The sequence below is a fragment of the Calypte anna genome, chromosome 2, assembly GCF_003957555.1.
Source record: "Calypte anna isolate BGI_N300 chromosome 2, bCalAnn1_v1.p, whole genome shotgun sequence".
Taxonomy (NCBI): Eukaryota; Metazoa; Chordata; class Aves; order Apodiformes; family Trochilidae; genus Calypte; species Calypte anna.
The window spans coordinates 137835433-137861063 of record NC_044245.1 but is presented as its reverse complement, the minus strand read 5'-3'; the positions used below and the strand labels follow the sequence as shown (position 1 = coordinate 137861063).

The window sequence follows — 25631 nt, the reverse complement described above, 5'->3', positions numbered from 1 at the left end:
AGCTCCCAAAGCTGGGCTAAGGGACTTCCTACAGGCAGCTGCCTTTTCCCCCTTCCCCTTTTCCCGCAGCCTCTCCTCAGATGTTGAATGGGAAGAGAAAGAAAGGGGATGTAGAAATGGATGTATGGGAATGGGAGGAGGCCAAGTGAAAGGGAGAAGAGCAGAAACCTTGTAAATTGTCCTTACTTCAGGACAAAGTGATATAAAGCCATGGCTTTGTGTGACTTGCCTGATTTTTTTTTTCCTTGGAAATACCTCTTATCTCACAGAGTCTCTGGTGAAGATAAAACAAAATGGAAATGCTAAGTGTTACTCTTGCAACTAGAGAATAAATTACTGTTTCTGGACAGGGGATTCATGAAGAGGAACTTAAAGTTCAGATTTTACTTCTGATGGCTTCCATCTAAGCTTTAACCAGTGTGAAATACTTTGAAGTATTGAATAGCAGTTTTTGTGGTTTTTAGTGCAATTCAGTCATCTCCAATTGCTTTCATTGCTGCAGCCAGTTTTAAATGTGTTTATCTAAGTTAAAGCCTTTTCTGGTATGCAGTTACAAAGATACTTATTTTAAAATAATTCAGTGGTATTTGCAGATAGCTATGAAGAACTTGATTTATGTGCAGTAGGGTTTTACTAATTAATTTACTTCTGTACAAAGGGACTCTATCCTGAATCACATGGAATTGTTGGCAATTCGATGTATGACCCAGTGTTTGATGCCAGCTTCAGCCTTCGAGGGCGAGAGAAATTCAATCACAGATGGTGGGGAGGTCAACCAGTAAGTTTCAGATTCCCTTCTCCTCCCTCTCTCCCTCCCTCCCCCACTCTTTCCTCCTTCTCCCTCCCCCTGTACTGTGGAACATAGCCAATAATAATAATTTAAAAAATACATCTGTGAACAATTTGTACCTAACCTCCCCCGTGCCCCAGATGGCCCTGTGTCTATCAATTTAATGTAATGTTTTGAGTTGGCTTTTGCTTTTCAGAATAATAAAGCCATTGATTATGGAAAGGTGCTTGCATTGATAAGTATGAATTAGATATGGCCAGGAAAAAAGCTCACTTCAGGCAGCAGTTTAACGTGAATGACTGTATTTTTGTCACAGTTGCATAATGTTTCCTTTTCATTATGAGTTTCTCAGGTTTTCATCCTAGTAATGTTCTTGTGGCAGTTTCAGAATTAATGTTCTGTCAATGTAGCATGGCACTTCATAATTATCATTTGTTAAGTCCACAAGTGATCACTGTTACCTGACTTACTGCAGAGACTGAAGAAGTTTGTGAATTAATTTCTGCCTCTAGCACAGCAGCAGTGACTGAACAAGATCCTCCCTCTTACATTAGTGTTGGACTTACTGTTTTCTCTGCCTCTAAATCCTTATTCTGGGCAAGGAAATGGCTTCCTTCAAAGTATTCTGCTTTACTAGAGTTAAGATCCCCTTGGTTCTGCTGTGCTTTCCCCTGTTAGTGCATGCTCTAATGCCTTGCTTTGCCAACAAAAGGGGGTTGTGCAAGCAGCCAAGGTGCACATACATTTAATTGCATAGATTGCTTTGGGAGCTCTAGTTTAAGAGCTCCCTGAGCAGTTAAACCCACAAAAGAGTGGGGTGATCGAGGTGGGAGAGAGATGGCAAAGGGCTTGGAAACACCATAATCTGTCATTACTCTTTGATAAAGTGATCAGAGTCATCCTCTAAATCTCTTAAAACAGAAAAAATCCCAAGAGACTAAAGGAAGTTACTCAGATGGTTTTAGGGTTAGCAAGTTGTCTACATGTGGTTTTAGTCTCCAACAGATGTGAGCCAGGACAGTTCAGAGCTGCAGACAGATGTGTGGCAGGCAGATGTGTTCAGCTGTGGCTGAGCCAGAACGAGGTATTTTTGCTCTTGTAAAATCTGTCAGCGTAACTATGAGTGTAGTCAATACCTCACCCAACTACAACCTTGGTTAGCTTTTAGCATGGTTTGTGTGGAGAGGAGAAGGTGAGGAACACGTCTAGCTATTGTCCTCCTAGATGTGAGCAGAGAAGCAGGATCAAAATTAGGAGCAGTGAAAGAGAGGCAGTGAGGAACTTCTTCCACCTCAGCTACAGCCAGAGCCACACAGCTACTAAACTCTGTTTGCTGCAGACAGGCATCGAGCTCAGAGTAAATAGTGTGGCTCATCTGCTGTGTGACAACTTGTTAATCAGCTGTAATTGAATTATGCATTGCAAATTTAGTTGTGCATCTTACCTTAATCACAGCTCAGAAGGAATTAGGGGGAAACTATCGGGGACTGTTCAAATGTCTCTACTTGTAAATGATGATATTTTTAAAGTACAGTATAAGTCTACAAAGACGTAATCACCTGCTGTGTTGAGTGGGACCTTTTGTTAATTCTCAGACCCATCCATTAGGAACACCTCTACTGCTGCAGAGAATAAAAGGTTTTTTTGACTGTAAACAAGAGTCATGAAAAATGTCAGCTGAGGGGAGTTCAAGAAAGTTACTCAGCTATGGATGAGCACACCTTGGGTGAAGTCTTCAGAGGACTGGGGGGAGTGTTTTCTACATGACAGAATGATGGATGGTAGGATGATAAACCATTGGATCTGAAAAAGCCTTAAAAAGGGAAAACCATGCAAATACTATAATAAACTGGAAATGTCTATTGAGAATTGGAAACAAATGCATGGATATAAGGGATAGAATTTCACCTTCCCCACTTATTGCAAAGGAAACCTGTTAGTTTGGTAAACCTGATAGGGAGTGGTCATTGTGGCTGGGTAAGGAGGTAGTGGGTCTCTTGCAGAAGTATGATATAAACAATACTCTTTGCATGTGGAATATATTTTATAAGAGAACTGCAGTGCTTAATAAGAGAAAAAATATCTCCATCCATATATGGATTAGATGTGGTCCCTTTCTAATGCATTTTTTAGTTTTCTCTACATATTGCATTCATATAGACTGTAAAAAGAGCTGGGTCTTGCAAGACAAGATAAAATTAGGGGAGGAGGAAGGCAAATCTGATTTGTTTATCATAGAAGTCTTGTCTGTCATATCACATTCATCTGGTGTTTATAGGTCTCAATATAGATATTAGGTCTCAATCTGGAATATTCAACTTCAGAGTGGTATTTGGTTTGCTCAGAATTGTGAATTATTTTTTTTAAGTCCAGGAAGGAAGAATAAGTGTCTGGGACCCCCAAACTCATATTATGGCTATAATTGGCTAGAAGAAAATGTAATTTAATGTACTTTCTGAAAAACTTTCTTGCTCCTGGAAACTGCTCTAATGTGGAGGGGTTTTTTTGGTGTGTGTGTGTGGTAGTTTTTTTGTTTTCTTTTTGTTTCTTTTTTTTTGTAATTACTTGTTCTAATACTCAGCATCTTGCTGGGAAACAGCAACACATTACAATAGACATCAGTGGGACTTGGCAGATGTGTTTCTACACCAGGAATTCTGATAAATTAATTTTAAAAGCATTAGGAAAAGGAGAAAGGGGGAGAAGGCTTGCAAGTGTTTTGAGGGGCACTAGCTGGTTGAGGAACCTTTTGAAATCCAGACTTCTCTTTTAGTATGTAACCTTGATTTATTATATAAGCTTAAAACCACCTTGTTTTCAAAATAAGTGTGTTTGACAGGAAACAGCTGTAAAACCACTCCTCATATTGCTACAGCAGCTCACAGAAATGGTGAGCATCAGGGCCCATGCTCCAAAAGGGGAAACTAAGTTTGATGCTCATTTTTCATAACACTGATTCTCTTTTCATCCCAAGTAACTTTAAGCACTAAATTAGGCCCTAGCTTCCTTTGTCAGTAGTTTTCCATTTCTTGATTTGATGTAGTGAGCTTAAGCCTACACTACAGACAATACAATGTTTGTGGTTTTTTTTAGTGGTCTTTCATGATCCTTAGAAATACTTCACTGGCCTTTCCAAAGTCAGAAAATCACAGGTACAAAACTGCTGATCAGTTGTTAACCGGGACAGAGGGGCTCCTTCAGAAGGTAACCCAGCTTAGATCTGACTTTGGCTCCAAACATGCCTCTTTCTTCAGAAATATCTTAATTAGGAAAGTACTGAAGGTTGTCAGAGTACCATGTATGAAGCTTTATTTTCATTCTTAGCCTTTTAAAGAGAATACAGCCCTCAGAAAGGGCCAAGCTTGAGATGCCAAGATAATCCTTGAAAAGGGCCATGACATTCCTAGATGAGATGTCAGCATGTCATAAGGCTGTCTTTACAGTCTGTAGACATTAGACATCATCACTACACATCCTAGCTGCATAGTCCTGATTTTATCTGAATTTCACATTCTGTATCAACCTTTGAGATAAAACAGTTTTGATCTCCTGCTTATTGGGATTTTGTTGATTTTGATTATCTAATGATTGCAGAAATAACTTATTTTAATTTTCTTGCTTGGTCAGCCTGAGCAGGCCTGGTTAGCCTTTGCAGGATAGTAGCCCAGGCTCTGCAGCAAGCTGTCATCTTTTTGTGCTGAAAGTGATTTTGCAATCACTTTGTTGATTGCCTGAGGAAGCAAAAGGGAGCATGTCTATAATTGTCTTTTTATCAGTTTTGGGTTTTTTTGTTTGTTTGTGTGTTTTTCCCTGTCTTGAGCCACGAAAAAGCTGGAGGGCTATTTAAGTCTCTATTAATTTAATGGGGTTTCCCATGTCAAAATCTTCTGTCTGAGCAAGATGGCAATGCTTAATTGTCAAGGCTGTGAGATCATCTGTGTCCTGTTAAAGAGTAAGGAGCATGGAAGCAATACTCAACATTTTACCTTGGCAGAAAATTGCATATATGTAAAATACAGGAGTGTAACAATTGACACCACCATGGTATTAATCCTACATGCTTGCACCAATTATGGACATGTTTTTTTACCTAAGAAATATTGTCATTTCCCCTTTCCCACATTTACCTGGATGTGGGAAGGGATTTCCCATTCATGCATTCCCAGCTCTTTGCTGCAGTGGATGTACGTGATTATTCTGCTCCTGACATGAAAGTTCTTGCCTGGTTGGCAAGTGGGAGGATGTTTGCACAACTTGGGCCATGGGCAGGACTTCAGAGCTGTCCCTTCCATCAGCCCTGACCTGAAGTGTGCTGCTGCCAGTCCTTTCACAGGGGAACAAACACAGGGCAGCTTTGGCAAAGTAATAAGCTCTTATTTATTCATGGAAGATGAGAAGCAGGGAAGTGGGGCCCCACTTTCTCTGGAGGTTTTCAAAGACAATTCAACATCTCTTGAATGACTCTGCATGTAGGATTTGTGTGCAAGCATGTTCAAGAAGGGAGAACTTGAGACTTTGATGTTCTGTATGACATTGCCACCTAAAAGCCATTCTATTTTTATCCATAAATAAGAGAAGATTTGTAGTCATTCAATACAGAGGAAAAAATAATTGTTGTTTAACTTACAGGATATGTCTTATACATCTAGAAAATGTATTATTTCTTGGGACACTTGCTAGTGTACTAAGGTTGATTCTATGTCTGTAGTTTAACAGGTCTTTCTGCACTGGAAAAGTCAGATATTCTCTTATTTCTTTGGCATGCTATAAAGACAGAGTAGTTAATCTTTGTTGGTATTTTTTTATATTTATTTCTCTCATCACTGCTTAAGCAAATTAATTCTGAAATAACTTATTTCCTTACACAGCTTGCAATATGAGGCTTGACCTAGATGCAAACCATGGGTGCCCATCTTTCATAGTTAAAACATCTGGCTGTAGAAGTCTAACACTCCTAACAGTTAAAACCAATGTATTTACATATGGCAAATAAATTACATAAGCTCACAAATGGTACTGACCTTGCAGTGCCTAACGCAGCAAACGTTATGGTAAGTGACCTGAACAGATGTGATCAGCCATAGAGTGTATTTAACACATTGCATTTGCATGCTCAGTACAGGAACATCTAGGATTAATTAGCTGAAAGACTGACTCCAACCAACAGAGAGGAAATGGAACAATAACCCTTATGTCCTTCTTAACTTTACTGGTTTTGATGGCCAAGGTTGAGAGTGCATCAGCTAACTTTTTTCTATCCTACACTGACTGACAGGCTCCTGTCAGCCTGTGAGAGGTATGACTTGTAAGACAATTTAATTTAAAGGCAGTTAGAGGTGTTCGCTGGTGATTAAGCTGCAGTAAGAGTTTCCTTACTTTTCTGCTACTGTCCTATAGCTGAGGATAGTGGGGAAACTTACGTTCTCCTATCAGCTGCCTCCAGACTGTTGTCTAATTTTACTCAGCCAGCAAAGGGTCTGGCTAACCAGGGACACTGCTGGTAGAGACTGCTACCACTAGATTCACCAGCAATAGCTGCCACAAATCTAAAATACACTGAACATTTGATTTAAAGCTTGTCCACTGCTGTTTCTCTGCATACTTAAAGATGTTTCTGCAGATGTATTGCTATGAGTACCACCAGGTATAGTGTTGGATGGTGTTCAATTTTCTTATTTTTGTTTTAAAGAAACAAAAGCGTGGGGGTTTTTTTTGTTGTTTTACCCACCCCTTTCTAAGAAGGAAGTGGGAGGGTCCGGTAGTAAGTTGTTGTAACTTTGAGTTGAACCTTGCTCTGTCCCAGCAAAGTCAGGGTGGAATGGTTCAGACTCTCTCCTCAGATGCTGGGGTCAGATATGTGCCTCCTCATTAGCTTCTGTGACTGGAGCAGATCATTGTCTTAGCTGTTGAGCTTATTTCAAGTGCAGCAGACACAAGTCCTCATCCTAACAGTTAACGCCAGTGTAAAATGGCTGTGTTCCTCAGGCAAGGAGGATGCAGTTTTTCCCAGTCTGAAGCCACTCCAAGTGCTTTGGACTTCTCTCCCTTACTGCTCATTTAGGAGTGATCTTAATGCTGTTTTCATGGGACACTCCTGAAGCACAATCTATGCTTGACAGGAATAAAAAAATAGCTACTACCTTCTTGAAGGCTTGCTGGGTATCTTGGCAATGTACATAGGGGCTACTTATTCAAATGCCAAGATCACTACTGTTTTCCTTGCTTGTCCAGAGGGAGAGTCTTTTGGCACATTGTAAAAACTGCTGCCTAAAATAGACAGGGTCAGGGGTGGTTTCAGCAATGCTAAGAGTCATGCAGCATAGGGCAGCTTCAGCTCTTGGGGGTGGAACTTGGCTGGGCTGATTTGGCCAACCAGGGAGGTTGGCCTGGGCCACTTGGACCAAGCTGGACCATTTGGATCTGTGCAGGCCGAAGCACTGGAAAGTCAGACTAGAGTTAGCAGATGGTAAAATTAAAGTACTGAATTCCCTGGACTTAGTTTGTTGGTATCTTCCCAAAGATATCTGCAAAATAATTTAAACTTTGCAGGAATACAAACACTTTCAAAGAAAAATAAATCTGCTGCAGGTCTGTAGGGACAATGGTTTTCCAAGTACAGCAAGACCAAAGAGGATAACAGAAGTGGAGCTGACACTCCACATGCTGAATTTGTATTTGACCTCTTTTCTCTGCAGTGATAGGGTTCTGCTCTAGGAATAAATCTGTAGAGTAAAGACAAATAAATTTTCTTTAAGTGTGGGCCCTTTTTCACTTGCAAATCTCGACCACTAATGAATATGGGTGTTGTATATACACACACACACACACACACACACGGTAAGTTATATACCCTGTGCTGCTTTAGATGATGCAGATGAGATTGTGGATGTGTCCTGTGTTGCAGCTACACCTTTGGCTGCAGTGAATGTGTTCAGTGATGTGATCAGGGAGTTGTAGGCACACTTCCTAATCTCTCCTGTTCACCTACATCCTTCTGTCCCATCTTTTCAGGGCTTGTATATTGTGAATAATCAAAACCAGTATTCATCCATATTCAACAATTCAAACCCAAATTCCAATATAAATTCAGAGCCACATCATCTTTTGGTCATTGTCCCTGTGCAAACCCCAGTGCTGCTGGAAAGAAGTCTGCAGAGGTTGGGGGAGATAGGTGCTTGGGGACTCCCTGTTTGGTGGCAACTGCAGTGAAGAATAATATGAACCAACCTTGAAATCAGGCTCTTGAGAAGTACCTGAAAACAGAGAAAGATGCAGTTTAAATCCATGGGCATTTTGCTCCTGCTCTTGCTGCATTTATTTAGTAAAGCACCGTTTCTACAAGGTTACCAAGGATGTATTCTTTCCTGAAAAAGAAAATACATTACCAAAAAGAATACAATGAAAACAAATTATTTTTTATAGCTGTGATTTTAATTTAATTGGGTTGAGTCCAGTAAGATTTGGAAGAGTAGAAAATGAAAGGTAAATTGAGAGGTGTGTTCAGGGCACTTGAAAGGCAAAGATTTACTGTTTACTATTGCCTCAGTGTGCAAATGAGTTTCATCAGACTGCCAAATTTATTTCAGTTAAGACTGATGCATGAATAATTCAGACATGACATTTGAATAATGCATACCCAGATAACAGTTTTTAAGTGCCTGTTTGAGCAAGGCAGAGGGGCCTTGAATTTATCTTCAAAAATATAATTAAAGGAAACCAAAGATTCTGGAATTACGTAAGGGATCTATGAAGTGGCTTAACATCTTATGAAATGGAAAAAATACAGTATGCATAAATAATGGGAAGAAATAATTTAGTTGTATACATAATGCTGGCCTTTAAGCCATTACTACTATTGAAATGAGTAATTTGAGACAATTTTGATAGGTTTGAGTAGTTCTGATAGTTTGAATTTATTTGTGTAGAGCTACAAACTCACATTGTTTGCTTTCCTTGGTTATGGACCTTTCTGATGTTTGGTCATCCTCATTTTCCTGCCTTGTGTAGAAACTCATAGAATAGAAAAGACAAAGAGGGCAAAGGGAGGGTAAGAGAGAGGGAGGCAAGGTAACCAGGGGTATGATATGGCTTTCAATACTGACAGATCAAACAAACCTAGGTTACTCTTTCTCAAAAGGACTAATTAGAGGGGATTATCATGAATGTTGCATAGAAGTAGGAAAAGAACAAATTAGTAAACTGTTATCCTAGTGTGAGAACAGTACCCTAAATACAGTGAAATTGGTGGATATAAGCCAAACAAAAACACACATGCAGTGGAACTTACTGCTACAGACTGGGTTTTAACCTGAAAAATATATGGAGTTCAAGGGACTGAAAAAAGGATTTGAAAAATTTGTGGTGATTGTTTTGATCTTTTCCATCAATGACCATTTAGAGTCAGTTCAAAATGCTCTTAAAAATCTATGGTGGAAAAGTGTCCCTCTCTGCTTTCTTTAGACCCCTTCTCGTTCTTCTGTGCCCTTTTTTAGGTACTCTTTCCAAAGGTGTCTTATGCTGATGTCAATTGATGGGAAATATGGGGGAAAAGGGACATTTATTCAGACACTGGGTAGTGTTAAGCTGTGTTCTGTTAACTGTGTGCCCTCCAATACTGGAATACTTACTAGAATACTAAAAGGCTCAGGTAAGTAATAGCTGGTCTTTGAAAATTAAATGGAATAACTTCAGGAATTCCTGGCCATGAATCTTGCTGCTTTCCATTAAAACCAACACAAGGTTTAGGGGTGAAAGTCTACAGCACAGCAGCATGCTCCAGGATTTGCATAGGTTTGTCTCTCCACATGCTCTAATTAGGAACACAGGCTGAAGGCTGCAGTTTTAGTCAAGGCTCAGGATAGAAGAATGTGTCTTGAAAACATTTTCTTTTGATTTCAGAGGGTCATTAAAGATCTGAATACATACTAATCCTCTTATATTTTCCTCATTAGATTTGGATTACTGCAGCCAAGCAAGGGGTGAAAGCTGGCACGTTCTTCTGGTCTGTGTAAGTGCCCTATGTTTTCTGGAGATTTGTAAATAATAATTCAATATTAATTTCATGGAAGTGTTTATTAAGTTGTTTTTTTTAGAAGCTTGGACTTTATAACTGCAGCCCTCTCTTGAGGGCCCTCTCATTTCATTTCTGCAATTTTTCTGGTAACTGAAGCTGATGTTACAGTTTGTTTTAAGTTCATACAGTGAGGACAGCCACTGTATTACAAGGCATTAAAAAATGAACTTGCTTCTTCAGTTATCTGAGGAAAAGATGTGTGATTATATAAAAGTGACTTTTTTTTATATTTTGGTGCGTTGTTTTGCTTCCTCAGTATCGCTAGCAATGTTTTCTAGTCCTCTGAGTGTTTATGGGGTACTCTTTCATTGTCCTCATGTCATCTGATATCAACAGCCTAACTGAGCCACTCCTTTTACAGTCCAGTCTGGCCCTTCAGCAAGATATTAATTGTTGCTGAGACAGCCTTGAGGGTCTTTGCTGTTTAATTTTTTTTTAATGGTTCAAAATTATTTTCCTTTGTCTCAACTAAGAAATATCTTCCTAACTAAAAATGGATGAATTTTGATAATTTCTGAGTTCTGAGGAATTCATGTGGACCTATCTCTCATTTCGTGGCAGGATTGCAGGAGCAAAAAAAATAGGCAAACTGTAGACAAACTGTCAAGATTCAACTATTCAGGGGGCTTGCCTACTTTTTTGTAATTCCATTAGGTATGCTGCTCTTTGCTACTCTAAATACCATATAGCATATGGAGAGCATAATAAAATATACCCATTACAAAAGTGATGATAGATTTAGCCTTACGAGATGGTTGCCTGACAGAGCTTTAATCTGGTCCTGTACAAAACAAAGAAATCTGATTTGTAGCCCCTACATATGTGTAGTCACCATGAACACCTTGGTCAATGCATGCTTGAGGATATTAAGTAGTCCGGAAGGTAACCAAGGATATGCCATAGAAATGGCACTAGTGAAGGAGGGAAACAGGCACTTTTTTATGGAGGAAATATATATATATACCTTAAAACTATACTATTTAGTTTGGAACACAGAATGTTTTTTGGGAGAATTTTCAGCCTACCTCTTAGGAATACAGCAGTTTTTAAAACATCTTAGTCCCAAATGGTTTAATTGAAACAATGGATTTCTTCCATATTTCATAATTAATGAAAATATAAAAATAGAGCAAATCCCAAGATTATTATTCTACTTCATGATATTGCCTTGCTCGCAAATTTTAGCATAAATTCTCATTTTAATAGTTGCTTTACAACAGAAAGTTCTCTGTGTAGTTGTAGACTGAAGACCACTGTTATACAGGGCATTAAAAATGAACTTCTTTCAGAATTGTTGCTGGCACCTCTCTTTCTCTGTTGGATGTTTCCAAAGAGAGCTGAATTGAGTTCAGCATGGTGAATTCCAGAGAGTTGTATTTGATTCCTGCCTTGGGATTCTGCTATTGATCTAATGGAATCTGGACTAACTATGATATTGTATTAAAATAACTGTGTGGTCACTGACCTGCACATCTTTCCTAAGATGAGATATATGGAAGTTTAGCAGCTGTTTGAGGTTACTCATTCTTGTAGTTTCAGCAGCCAAGTGAGAAGTCCCAGGATACAAGCAGTGAAATAGGATAAGTCTGTTCTGCAGAGTGAGAAGCTGTCAAAGTTTTGCAAGTTCTGATGGCCTGGTCTTTCAGATGACTGTTTTGATTTACACCATCTTAACCCCCAGCTTGGTTACTGTTAAGTCAATAGAAACATTTCTTGTCTTCAAGACTGCCAGAGCAGGGTGGCTGTTTAACCCTTTCCTGATCTGAGCAATTTAGTATTTTTTATTCATGCCAGCTATCTGATGGTAGCACCATTGTGCATACAAAAAGGTTCACCTAGGTTAAAGTTACCAGAATGGCTCTTTATTCATCCATGTTTAGAACAGTTAAATTTATTGCTTTGAGTTCTGACTCCAGGTACAAACTTTTAATCATCTTTCTTTTGAATTGTGTAGACACCCAAGAGATCTGAAGAGATCTATTTGCCACAACAGAAAACTGATAGATTGGTACAAAATAGCAAGCAAGAAAGAAGCATCCTTAAAGAAATGATGTTGTTATGGTTGATATTAATCATGTCAAAGTCAGTGGTTGATTTTTTTTGTATTCTGTGATAACAAGGGACATTTTTGTGTTTTCTGGTCCAGTGTCATCCCCCACGAGCGCAGAATATTAACAATACTGCAGTGGCTAACGCTCCCAGACAATGAAAGGTAATTCACTTATCATCTCCTCTTGGGTATTTTCCAGCTTGTCTTTTCCCTAACAGTAGCTGGTAGAGCAAGGGGAAATTTAATTCTAAAAATTATTTTTGTCTGTTACACGCTGTCACAGATTTAAGGATTTGTTGGGGCTTGTGTTAGGGTTTTGGGGGATTTTTTTTTTTGATTGTTGTTTTGGTTGGTTTGCTTGTTTTTCCTAGGCTTTTAACAGTCAGCATTTTGCTTCTTCTCAATGAATGCATGGCATGAATTTATTTCTCATCAGGAAGCATTTATTTGCATGGATTAACTTGGATTTTTCTTATCCTACTGAGTCTGTTATGGTTTAACAACCTTACAGGCAGTGGCAGTTGGACAACTGGACCCCGAGGACTGGGAAAATGTTAAGATTTTAATCATGAGTACTTCTTAGTACCTAAGTTCCCACATGCTCACACAGGGGAGTTGCTGTTGTGATCTCTCCTCCAAGACTTTTGAAAGACCGTGTGTCCTCAGGTGGTACAGGTACTCCATGTGCCTGCATGTGTTCTTGGACTTAATAAAACTGTAGACGAACTAATTTCTTAATCATACCATGGAAAAATATGACTGAGAAATAGTTCTTTTTCCATGAGCCCAGCTCTCATTGAAAGGCTGATTTGATTCGACTTGACCTAACAGGTCTGAAGATTTTTTTGGTGGAAGCTGTCCTGAACAAGACCTTCCTTTCTTTTTCTTTCAGGCCTTATGTTTATGCATTCTACTCCGAACAACCAGATGCTGCTGGGCACAGATATGGTCCTTTCAACTCAGAGGTTAGTATAGATTTTCTTCTGCAGAAAAATCACAAGGCTCAAAAACATTGCGGGAATATTTGCCACTGCTCAGGAGTAATATTTTTAGCATTTATTTTTCATCCATTTCTGCAGAATGCTTCCCCTCTACCAGAGAAAGCAAAGTTGCTGTCTCAAGGATTTATCATGTGAGATTCACTTCTGAGAGAAAGAACTGCCCATGCCTTCCAGGAGGCTATTTATTTCTGTGATATGATAATGCAAATGGAAAGATTTATTTGGAAAGACAGGGATATATTTGAGTGCAACAGCATAATTTAACTTTCCTCAAAAAATTTATCCTTGTTCAAAGTAATAAAAATATAATGCAGAAAACATAGAGGAAAAATGCAAAGAAAGTTTTCTTTAAAGCTGACAGCCTGAAGTAGCCAAAGTAATAATTCTAGTTTGTTGTGAACTGTAAAAAGATGCTATTTCCAGTTTCATACAGGCCCTACAGGGGTTCAGAAAGCTTTGCCAGTGCTGTTCCTTCAGGGCTGGATTGCTGAGTTTGGAAAAAAATTTTGAAGCACTGCAAGGTATTTCAATGAAAAGTTATGTGCAAAACACTACAGTAGTTTAACCCCTTCTTTGAGCTTTGGGTAGCTGGCTGGGGCTTTTAGGTACTGATTCCTTGCTCACACTGTCCGGGTGACAAGAGCATAAGGATTATGCACTTGTCTGGGATTTGTGTGATGGTAAAGCAAATTCTCCACCCAAATATCCTACAATGTTGAATGCTCCACTGATCTCCAATGATCACTGGCATCTGGCAAGAATGTTTCATTGTGAATGTATGCTTGCACATCACCATTATAAGACATGATGAGTTTGCATACATGCTTTTTAAAGAGTAAACAGATATTTGAAAACTGAGGAGTATATCGGATACCTATCATTGGAAAATAATACACATTTCCCCAGTGCCAGGTACCCAGCAATAGTTTCTTACTTGTTTGATATACATCTGATGGCTGTTCTCTGTCAGAGAAAAGATCAAAGAGAAGAAGCATTAGGTCTTTTTCATTTGTTTTTATTATGCTTGAGTTACTTCAGCTGTTAAATGAGTTTGCAGCTCTTAAGAACTTGCTGTGGGTAGCGCTCTTGTTGAAGCAGTTAGAGCCATGGTCCCAGAGCAGTGAGTTTGAGGCAAAGTATTGTAATGAGAGCTCTCTGATTCAAGGATATAGTACTCAATGATGCTTTAGAGATCCACTTCAAGTCTTACAAGTGATATGTGTGGTTTATGATTGATGATTCTAATTTTATTTATCTGTAGACAACCACTTCTTCTGAACAGAGTTGTGAGGCTCTCTCTGTGGACTTTAGGGAGCATATAAAGATGATGATTAGCATTTGTTCTGGAAACTGTAGCTCTTAACAAACCAGTTTAGTGTCCAGTGTGACAATCTAGTTCCAAGTTATTTATAAGTGTCTAAAAAGTGAATTGTATCAATATCATTGTAGAAAAAGTCATTATAAAAGCAAAATGCCCCCCAGAGGCACTTATTTTTTGAGTTCTTCTGGATGGCTATCTGAAGGTTGACCTCTAGTTGCAAGGAAAAGCTTATGTTTGTAGTAAGCATGACTTAATACCTTATGACAGTTTTACAAATAGATTTATGCCATTTGTGTTAAACACAAGAGTATGAAAAAGATTTTTAGCAAATTGAGAACAGACAAGTTACCAGATACCATGTATGGGTTTGCAGTTCAAACAGTGGCTGTAACTTCGTGAATGGAAATTTAAATAAATGAATACAGCTGTGTAAGTATACAGATGCTGAGATTTGCTAGGGCCCTGGTTTCAGGACAGAAAAAATAGGAAGTATTTAATATTGTTTCTCAGTATTGTTTTCACTGTTTTCAATATAATTTTTAGGAGCTATGAAACTTACATAAGTCAGCTGGGAAGAAAGTCCTCAAAGGGGGGACGACCCCTTTCATTTGCTTCCTTGATACCAAGACAATGTCCCTGTGAAACTGTTTTTTTCTTGTACACAGCTGGGAGTACTTAAGTGGTTGAAGTAGTTCTGACAACTTCATTTTTCTTCATATAAAGTCAGATCAGCCAAACAATAATGTTTGAAAACAAACTCATAACTATTCTGTGTTACATATCTGGGCTTATTTATTCTTTTGAAGAATTAAGTTTTTATGCAGAGTTTTTCTCGCTGCATTTAGTAGCTTGAGTATATACAACTTGAATATCTCCAGATACTAAAATATCAGAGTAAAGTGGGTGTTTACTAGGGTTTCTTATGCAAAGTAGTGTTCTAAATGTGTTTTATGGTCTAATGGGGTCCATGACTGATCATTTTCAGCTTCCAGACTTCAGTGGATGGCACTCAGAGCTTCACAGGACACGCACAACAGCCTATGAGTAGAACATCTTAAAAGCTAGAAATGAAGGGACTTAGATGCACTCAAAATTTATTGGTGAACTGCTAGTGTTGCTGATATAGCATACAGATTATGGCCAGAGTCCACTAGTATAACTTCCTATGTCCTCTAACATTATGAATTTCAATTTAAATGAGTTGGTTGTCTAGATTTTGGAGCTGGTTTGGGGATTTTTGTTTGTTTTGGGTTTGGGTGCTTTTTTTGGTGGGAGATAAATAAACTTCTTAGGAAATAATGTAGTGGGTTCCACTACATTTCCAGTAGTAGTTATGAGAGTTATCAAACTTGCTCTTGATTTACTTCTGCGTTTTTTTTCTTTCCCTCTGTGCTTCTGCAGTTGAACTCTGGTAGGTTGGTCCCTCCGGGTCAAGAAGCAGAGCTTTGGCTGGCTAGTTACCCTTGTGATGTTACAGTTCCCTTCTGTAAGCAGGGAGGGATTTGTTTCCCTCCTCTGTAACTGTTCTGACTCTTCTCAAGCAAGACTAAGATTTGGCTGGTTAATAAGAACTTGGCTTTTTTTTTTTTTTTTTTTCCTCCTCCTAGCTAACTGGTTTTTTTTTTTTTTTTCAATTAAAATATTGTAGAAATATACTACCATAAGAGCTCTAAAACACATTGAAATCTGGCACTGCTAAGCCATTTCTGCTGCTCCTCTAACTCGCTGTCTGGAGGCGGCTGTTTCAGTGTTCAGACTTGGGTCTCCTGCGCTCGCGTGTTTCTGGCATTGTGGAGCTCTGTGTGAGCTGGTTCAGAGACAGTAAAACAAGAATCCTTCCTTTCCTTGCTGCTCCTCTCATCAGGACTGCACAAAGCTTGAAGCATTTTAAAAACAGAAAACTCTGGTGCTGCTTTATTAAAATGCCTTTCTGGAGAGAGACGAATGAGACTGGACTAGAATCTCCTTTCCAGATGCTTGCCTTGGAAGCAATGAAACAGCATGGCAGATGGTAACATCCCCTTCCTTCCCTCCCCTGTTTACATAACTCTGTAACGGAACAACTGTGAGAAGCTGCCTAAGTACACAGAAGTAAAATATCATCATAAATCTCCGACTCTTCTCAAGTCCACCCAGCATGCTCCACTATACACAGTGTATCGTAGTTACTATCTCACAGCAGGAAAATCTATGAACACTTCACATGTGATCCCAAGCAGTGCTCAGAGCCTGCAACTTGTGTTAATGTCAGTGAGTGGCACAGCTTAAAATTATGAGCAAGTTGATTAATGGGATAGGATTTTTTTCCAGTTCCATCTTAATGTTTTTTTTTTCCCTTCTCTAAGTCCATCCCAGGTATTTGTGCGTTTATGAACAATACCATTACGCAGTAAGATACCTAGCACTGGAAGTGCTAGGAAATAAAATCCTCAAGTTGCCCATAAAGCTGTAATAGGCAGGTAGCAGTGCAGCTTTCTGATGCATTGCCCCTAACATGCCCTGCCTAGATGATTTGGATGACTCCATGATGAGTCTTGCCTTGTTAGCTTTGTGCTGCAGCCCCCAGTTAGTGGCTACTGGGGTTCTGGTGATTTCAGTGGGGTGCATGGCCTGCACATATTGCTGGCACCTGCTATTAATACTGATAAAGGTACCTATTTTCATGGTGAGCCGAAAAGTATGTGCTGGAAACCTTGCAGAAAGCCACCTGAACCATAATCCAAGTGAGTTGCTGCATTTTCACCAGCAGTCTACCCCAGACACTCATTAAATTGTGTGGAAAAAAATTACTTAAACTAAGGTTGCTTAAATTTTGATAATAATGAATTAATTAGAAAGCCCACCTAACCATGTATTTTCAAAACCAGAAGCCCCATCTATCTTCTGAAACACCAATTTCATTTGCTTTTATGCTGTCCACTCTTGTAACTGCTACTCTGCTTTCAGTACAGTTTGGTGGGATCCTGAGAGAAATATCCTAAATTGTCCAAATACCTAAATTTTTCAAATGGCCATGGTACTTATGCTTCAGAATTAGCTGGCATGAGTAGCTTTGCTATCCGATGTGAGTTGAGGCAGGCTTTTTTTCTGAGACATCTCTCCCCGCCAGCACAGGAGAGTAGTTATGGCTCCCCTCTTACTCCGCCTAAGAGACCTAAGAGAAAGCTTCCTCCTAAGAGGAGACAGGAAAGACCAGTTGCAGCTCCAAAGAAAAGAAGAAAAGTACATAGAGTGGATCAATATGCTCCGGAAGCTCGTCGGAAGAAAGTAAGTTTGCATATGTTCCAAAATTTATGATGGAAGTGCCACTTTTTAGGCACTGCTCTAGCTTTATTTTTCTCAACTTGGGAGTTACTCCAAGCTTCGTCTTGGGATTTTGCAGACCAAGCTTCTATAAATGTACTGAAAGATCTGAAGGGGAGCAGCCAAACTGGACCAGGTGTTCTGGGAGCTGTGTTTTTCTTGTTTCAGACTCTGTTTGTATTAGGGAAGGTTGCTTTTGTAATCCCTTTATATTTTTAAATCCAGCCACCAGCTGGAGGGAATGTCCAATAAATCCCTGCAAAGACTCTAGCAGTGTTTCTAACCTTTCAGAGATACTACAAAATGTGCAGTATATTTTAGCCTTTTGGACTCCCCAGCACTTGGGAAGCTAGTGATTATTTGAAATTCTGTATCTAGTCATTGTGGTTGTGGAAAAGTCCTGAAAATGTGACTCATAAAATATAAAAGGGAAAGAACTTTTTAAAGTTGTGTAGAAAAATATATTTTAAAACCGATTTGTGACTTTGGATGGTAGAGGATTCCTGATTACATATTTCTGAATGCTTTACTTGCAATAGAAGTGCTACATAAGTCTGTTTTCAGGAGAAAAGTCAAATAGAATTTGAGGGAAAGGGTATTCCTTAGTATACTGTCTTTCCCCACTTGGCACTAACTCATACAGTGGGAGATATTATAGACCACTTCAATATTACTTTCATTTCAGAAATTAACTAATTAAAAACCTCTTTAAATAAGCAAATGTTTCTCCTTTAGGCTTTAAATTAAAGCCTTGACACTCCACTGTATCCTACAGGAGGATGTAAACACTGTTCTAAGTAGCTTTTTTGTAGGGGTGCTTTTTAACTTGTTTCATGATTCAACTCAACCCAGTTGCTTTTGAGACAGATTCTTTAAGTGTAAAGCCATGGCAGACAGAGACACACTCAAAATTATCAGATATAAGAAAACTGGATTTTCCAGAGAACTTTCAATGCAGATTAATCTAAGAGGAAAACTGATAACTAGTATTGATGATATTGCTATTATTTTGTCTTTCTAAGTTATACCCTTCTGGCATGAGGTGTAGTAAATAGCCTATAGCATTCCTACTGATGGGAGCATATGTGACTCTTTCTTTTTCCTTTATTTCTCTGGATGAAAAAGTCATCCACACTTATCCCTAAAGAACACTCCCTGATAAGACAGCTCTTAAAATTTATCACAATTATTTCAGAAAAAACCCCCATCCTAATATTAGATGATAGTTTCAGTCATATCTGCAAATTAATCTTTTGGTGCTGTTTGAGAGCAATGGAATAGTACAGGCTGGATCATAACAATTTATTTCTTTATTTATTTTTAAAGAATGCATTGAAATTCTTTTTTGCTTCTAAACAAGCTTTTTCTAATGGAAAACTCATGAGAGAATCCAGTTGTGGTCTGTATGTCTCAGATCCTATACCCTGAGCTTTCACAGTAGTACCACTTCATGGTTGCACCATCTTGGGCATCTACATATCTTGCAAGATAAAATTTCTGTACAGCCTTCCAAGATCTTGATATCAGCATATTAGGTGAAGAAAGCTTTATGCAAGTGTTTCACTCTTTTACCAATAGCATTTTGAAGTTGCATCTGGGACAGAACATACAGAGGAATGGCACAGCCACACAAAAAATTCTTGCCTGAATATACGACCTGCAGCCAGCCTTACATTGTAAAGACCATTTGGGCAAAACCTTGAGCTGAGCACTGTATAGAATAATAAAAGCTAACTGAATCTAAAAATTGAAGAGAGATGATAAAATGAGATAAAGATATACTGGTGAAGGTCTTTCTAAGAGCTGCTTCAAACACAGTCAAGCACTGAAAACCAGAAAGTTGAAAGGTTTTGGGGTTCTTTTTTTGAGAATGTTCTTCTTCTTTCTTTCAGTCTTCTTGTGAGTTTTTTGTCTCTTTTAAAAACAGGATTCTTTGTATATATTAACTTCATTACAGCTTCAGAATGTCTCTGCATCAGTACAGATGAAATTGTGAAGAGGCCAGCTAAATGAAATTGTCATCAATCAGGAATCCTGGAAGTTGTTGTCCCTTGCCTCCACTTTTTCTTGTTTTTCCTATTTCCCACCATAATTCCACCTATCAGTAGCATCTTTCCCATCTACTTAAAGTGCCATATGGAAGATAACATTTCCTTTCTCTTCCTGTAGTCTCAGTCTTACTTATCTTTCATCCCTTAGTGACTCAGGCAGAGGGAGAATTTCTGAGCAGTCTCTTTCTGGGTCACACTAACACGGTGTTTATTTTTTGTTCTCAGAAAACTCAGCCAAAATCTAGTTTACTTCTCATCCAAAATTTTTTAGCTTTGTTTGTTGCTGGGAGGATATTTTGTTGCAGATACTTGGGCCAGCCAAATCAAATAGACAAATAAGAAAGAAGTTTACATATAGTGACAAGAAATGTTTTCTTCTCTAAATCAAAACAAAATCTGAATCCTCTGCCTAAAATCTTACTTTAAAATGTTTCCTGTCTTTGTGACATCTTGTAAAAAAATGTTAGAGCTGAAAGCACAATCCTGTGAACATGTCTTGGTCTACTTTCTTTTGCTTCTTAATGAAAAGGAAACTTAAAGAGATCACAGTATGGTATCCATGTCTTCTGGACTTGCTGACAGTTTTGTCAAAACTGTCATTTGAGATGTTCAAAACTCTTGGCTTTGAAGCTGAAGACCAAATCCTCTGAGTCCCACGTGCTCGTGACTGGCATATTGTCATCCTATTATCAGATGTTCTCTGAAATGAATTTCATTGACTTGGTATATGAATCCCAAGTCCAAAACTTCCTGTTCATACACATTCAAACCATTCACATAAAATAGCCTTTTAAAAGTACTGCTATTTATCTATAGGAAAAAAACTGAACCCCAAGCTCACATGTGTTTTTCTAGTATCTATACTTTGTTTTACTATAAATACATGTGTCCATAGGAGGCCATAAATATCTGCTGCTGTATTGTGTCAGCCTCTCAGCAGGGCTTTTTCATGATGAAATTACCCTGTGTATACAGGAAAAGAAGTGGTGTGAAATTTGTAAGTGTAACATCTCAGCCAAGGCTTTGCCTCTTGACCTGGATGGTTAATTTCTGGGGACTTTTGCCAAAGGACCTCCATTTTTAGAAGGGAGAACAGTGCAACGACAGAATTAACTTTTTTACTTTCCACATATTCATACAGATGATGGTGAATCCCCTGAGAGAGATTGACAAGACAGTAGGACAGCTCATGGATGGACTAAAACAGTTGAAGCTACATAGATGTGTCAATGTCATCTTTGTTGGTGATCATGGTAAAACAAAAACTTTGCTTTGTCAGTATATAAAAGCTTGTGCATGTAACAGGTGGCTTAAATGAAAGTTCAGTTTAAGATACTGGAGTACTGATTTTTTTTGGTCAGTTTAAGTCCCCAAACCCTGACAGATGGTGTAGATTGGCCACACAGCTCACCTGGTAACTGTCATTGGAGGACTCTTCTCTTGCATAGAAGTGTTCTGGTTATCTACATCCCCACTCAGAGTTTTCAAAAGTTGTCATTTTTTATATCACATCCAAGTACAGCTCTCCTTGCATGTCTTGGGAGGCTGGAATTGCTGGAATATCTAAGGGACTGCATCCAGTTTGGATGGAAAGTGCCATCAAAATAACAGAGGAATAAGGAAAATTATAAAATTATAAATGGAGAGTAATCCAAAAGCAGAGCTATTGTTTGGTAAATCTCATTCTTTTGGACAGCAGAGGACACTTACAACAGGAATAGTAAATACTAGCAAAGACAGAAAGTTTTGCTGAAGAAAAATGTGACCATGTTTGAGACAAACTTGTCTGTACGTAACTTTTTGGCAATGGTACCAAAGGTCTTGTTCGCTTATATTTTTATCTATGAAAGTCACCCAAGAACTGGTACATTAGCAATGAAATGAATTTGCCTCCTTCCTGCTGTGGGGAGGGAAGGGTTAGGAAGGATTTCTAGGGGAGGTGGCTTTGTGCTGAGAGCTGCCTGTGACTGGTGATACATTCCTCACTGCCACAAATGGCTGTAGGAGAGAATTGTTAATCTGTGGCTGCCTTAGAACAGACCACCAGCAGACAATACCTTTTGTGTGTGACTTCTCTTAAAATCCTCTGTTTAAAAAAAAATAATCCCCAAAGTAGTACACTAAACTAGAAACAGACTTTGATTTTTCCATGAGCTTAATTTGGAGATGTCAGTGCACACATGGTATGTGTAGTGTCTGTTTCTGTGACACTGAAACTAGTACTTATCTGTGTAGGCATGTGCTAAAATCACCCCTAGTTTGGCTCCTACCAATCTCTGGTTGGAATTATATGACTAGAAAGAATAAGAGTAAAATTAATCATCCAAAACAAAAGAATACATAGATTGTTTTGGGTCTCTTTCTGTGTTGTTTTGGAAAATATCTTTATTTTCAAGCTGGGTTAATTTTGCATTTTCCTTCTTCAGGGATGGAAGACACTACTTGTGAAAGAACTGAATTTTTAAGCAACTATTTGACTAATGTGGAAGATATAATTTTGCTGCCTGGATCTTTAGGGAGAATTCGCCCTAGGTCCAGCAATAACCTAAAATGTAAGTTAATTTAACTGCACCCCTTATGTCCTGAGAACTAAACTCCATCCTTTCCTTGGGCTGACGTTGTATGAAATGTGTAAGTTTGAAATTTGTTTGAAATTTATATGAAATTTGTAAGTTTGTCAGCAGAACATTCAGAGGGATGCTCAGTAAGAGCAACTGCCTTGCTCCTTTCCCAGTCTGTAGCTCACAGATCCTATGTGGCAGAGCTGTGTCAGGTGCATGGCTGAAATGTTCTGGGCTAAAATCCACCCTTTTATGACAAGAAGTGGGGATTCTTGAAGCTAGATTTGCATGGCAGCATCCATGTTATGAGTTTATTCACACACTTCTCCCCTCCCAATGAAAATGTGACTTAAGGGAGCTCAGCACTGCATGGGTTGGATAAAAAAAAAAACAAATAAACAAATAAAAAACAAACCAAAGCAAAAAACCCAAAACTGGTATTTTTCTGACCCAGTAGAAATGAAATTAATTGTTAATTATGAATTTAGTAGCTTCTCCATACTTTTGGCACAGATGAGAATCAGCATGGGTTGCTAAACAGTGACAGGCTTGGAGTGGTGAAGGATATAGGGGAGCTGTATTCAGGGGCAGTGTTGACAGTAAAACTTGCTGCTTTTTTGTAGCATGCTCTTAAAAATTCACCCTGACTGGTGTTTGAGATTAGCTGATCTTCGATGACACTTGGGCAGGAGTCCCTGTGATTTAAAGCATTCCAAACCCAATTGCCACCTTACTGAACAGCTGAGGGCTGCTGCTTGAGCCATCACCATGGCTGCTCTGGCTCAATGTAACAGGGCAAACATGGCTTTGCCAGCAGTTTAAACTACCCTATAAACTGTGAAACTCTAAATCTAAGTAGCTATGTTTTTTGCAATGCATGCTTCAAAGATTATTACTTTTTGTCAGGAAGATCAGATAACTGACCCTCATAACAACTGGGGTGTACTTGGCTGAGAACAAATTTCATATAAAGATTGTCTTTGAAGCTTTCTAAAAGTATAAATCATAATAACTTTCTTAGATACTAGTTTATATATTTTTTTTTATTTTACTGTAAAATAACTTCCCTGGATATTTTTCCTATAGGAATATGGGATGGGTATGTAAAGGTCCATTGAAAATAGTTCATAAATTGATAAAACCTCCCAGACTACCACTAAGACTGAATTCCTGCACATCACAGTCTACTGAAAACTTATATTTTAGTTCTTCCAAGGAAATGTGTTTTTTTTTTAAGATCTTGCAATCCCTGAATTTCCAAAATGGTGAGAAAAATTACTTCTCTTTGGAGGATGAATGAGCATATCTTCCAAAAAGACCCAGGTGGTCTGACTGACCTCTGAATCATGCTCCTGGTGTTCCCACAGAACCCTGGTCCTCCTTTGGTCTCTTTCCACAGCTTCCTAGTTTGAATATTTGCAATTGCTTCTAAATCAACAGTTTGCACAGAGAACAAAGAAACATATTCCTTAGGCTTAGGACTCAGGTTTGTCACCTTAAATGGCAAATTACCAGCTTTTTTATTCCTCCTCAATTTTCCCATTGATGACATTATCCCAAGCTCTGTGGGCACACCTGTGCAATTGATAAGCCTGTAGCTTGTGTTTTGAGATTCAGTAGAGTTCATTTAAAGCACAGCAAGATCATGTCTTAAGCAACCAAAACAATAATAGTTAAGAGAGTGTAATTCAAAAAGATTTTCTCTTAGCCTGTTTTTTGTGTCAGGACTGAAAAATGCTTTCCTCCCCCACATGCCTCTCCACCTTCCTTCCTGGAGGAAAGCAGAGTTAGTGTGGAGAGTTGCAGGTTTTGGGCTTTCTGCATCTTGCATGCCCCTTTAATTGTCCAAAGGCACATTGAGAATATTTTACTTTGGCTTTTTACTTACTCTGTAGTAGCCTGTGAAATACATAGTATGTTTAAATAAAGACAAAAAGTGCACTATATTTATCTTACTGCTTCCAAGGAAGTGCACAGTTGCATTCAGATGTGCCTTGAAAATCTTTCGAGGAAAGTCTTTATGTCTGGGGATTTTTTTATTTTAAGGGAAAGAAGTCAAAAGACTTGAAATTATGTTTTCAGAAAATAGAATAAATATTAAACTATAGAATAAATATTAAATATTAAGACCGAACCAATGAACAGTGAGCAACATTACCTAAGAAACTAAATACCACTATGTAAAGAGTATACAGTTAAATGTGAGTTCATATTCAGGATATTTATCTGATATATACAAGGTACTTCTAGGTCAGCCAGCTTCTAGGACAAACACTTCTATATAACTACATTATTACCTTATGTTTTCTTTTGACAATTGTTAATATTTTTTATTTGTTACCTTTTTTCTCCCATTGCTTAACAGATGACCCTAAAGTGATTGTTGCCAACCTTACAGTAAGTATTTACCACTGGGAGGTACTTCAGTCTATACTGCACTGCTCATTTCACATCTTAACATGGGGCATTATTCAGCATTCTCTCCTTAATCTTTAGGCAAGAAACCCAACCATAAACATGAATAAAGAATGTTAAATGGTGCTCTTCATGAGTACAGATTAATGTTTGTCATAATTTCCACTGTTTGCTACTGTAGTAGCTTTTATAACCTTTTTGGGCAGTACAGAGCCAGAATCATCCTGACCATCTTGACTCCCTGAATCGAGTCTATTTATTCATTGCTTCAGAAATGGAAAGTAATCTTTTAGGGTAAATATTTTACTAGCACTTTGAAGACGCTGAAAATGTTCATTTGATAGCCTTCAACTATAACCTTGTTTTTAAGGGAAAAAAAAGTATTTTAAATACAAGCTGATTTAAAAAAATAATCAAATACTGGAACCAGGTGGCTTTAAATATATCTGCAGACAAGATGTATTTTGAATATTCAGCTTTCCTCTGAAACTTAAGCTTTCATCCTTTTAGAATAACATTATTCATCTGTGACCTAAGTAAGTGTAATGTTTTGCATGACGCTTTCTAAAAGACTGTCATGTGAATGAAGCTTTCCAAATACATCTTTGGATGACTCCTTGGGCCCTCGAATCCCCTAATACTGCACAGAAAGGGCTGCACGTCTTATTTTTAAGACGTCATCAATAATGACCTTAGCAGCTTGGTTTCTGTAGTTCAGTGTTTTGTGCATCTAAACTGTGAGAGCAGTGACATCCAGAGGGACCTTGGCAGTCTTGAGAAGTGAGCTTGTGCAAACTGCATGAAGTTCAACGAAGCCAAATGCAAGGTTCTGCACCTGGGTTGAGGCAGTCCTGTGCACAGGCACAGGCTGAGAGGAGAAAGGGCTGAGGACAGCCCTGAGGAGAAGGACTTGGGGGTGATGCTGAACCAGAAGCTTAGCATGAGCTATCAGTATGCACCTGCAGCACAGAAAGTCAACTGTGTCCTGGGCTGCATCAAAAGAAACATAGAAAGATAGTTGAAGGAAGTGGTTCTCCCCCTCTACTCTGCTCTTGTGAGACCCCAC

The 25631-nt window shown here is 38.6% G+C and overlaps 1 protein-coding gene across 8 annotated transcripts in view; it reads left to right on the top strand.

The window, feature by feature from the left end:
• ENPP2 (ectonucleotide pyrophosphatase/phosphodiesterase 2) overlaps positions 1-25631 on the top strand; it is a 55086-nt gene that overhangs the window by 12531 nt on the left and 16924 nt on the right. For 5 of the 8 annotated variants that reach the window (XM_030445398.1, XM_030445400.1, XM_008505343.2 and 2 more), the window contains 8 exons: positions 659-778; positions 9742-9797; positions 12010-12075; positions 12806-12878; positions 17350-17502; positions 20731-20842; positions 22016-22141; positions 24516-24547. In XM_030445398.1, the coding sequence (XP_030301258.1) occupies positions 659-778; positions 9742-9797; positions 12010-12075; positions 12806-12878; positions 17350-17502; positions 20731-20842; positions 22016-22141; positions 24516-24547 (738 nt within the window). The remainder of the gene's footprint in view (positions 1-658; positions 779-9741; positions 9798-12009; positions 12076-12805; positions 12879-17349; positions 17503-20730; positions 20843-22015; positions 22142-24515; positions 24548-25631) is intronic. The other 3 variants (XM_008505344.2, XM_030445402.1, XM_030445401.1) reach the window with 1 other exon arrangement.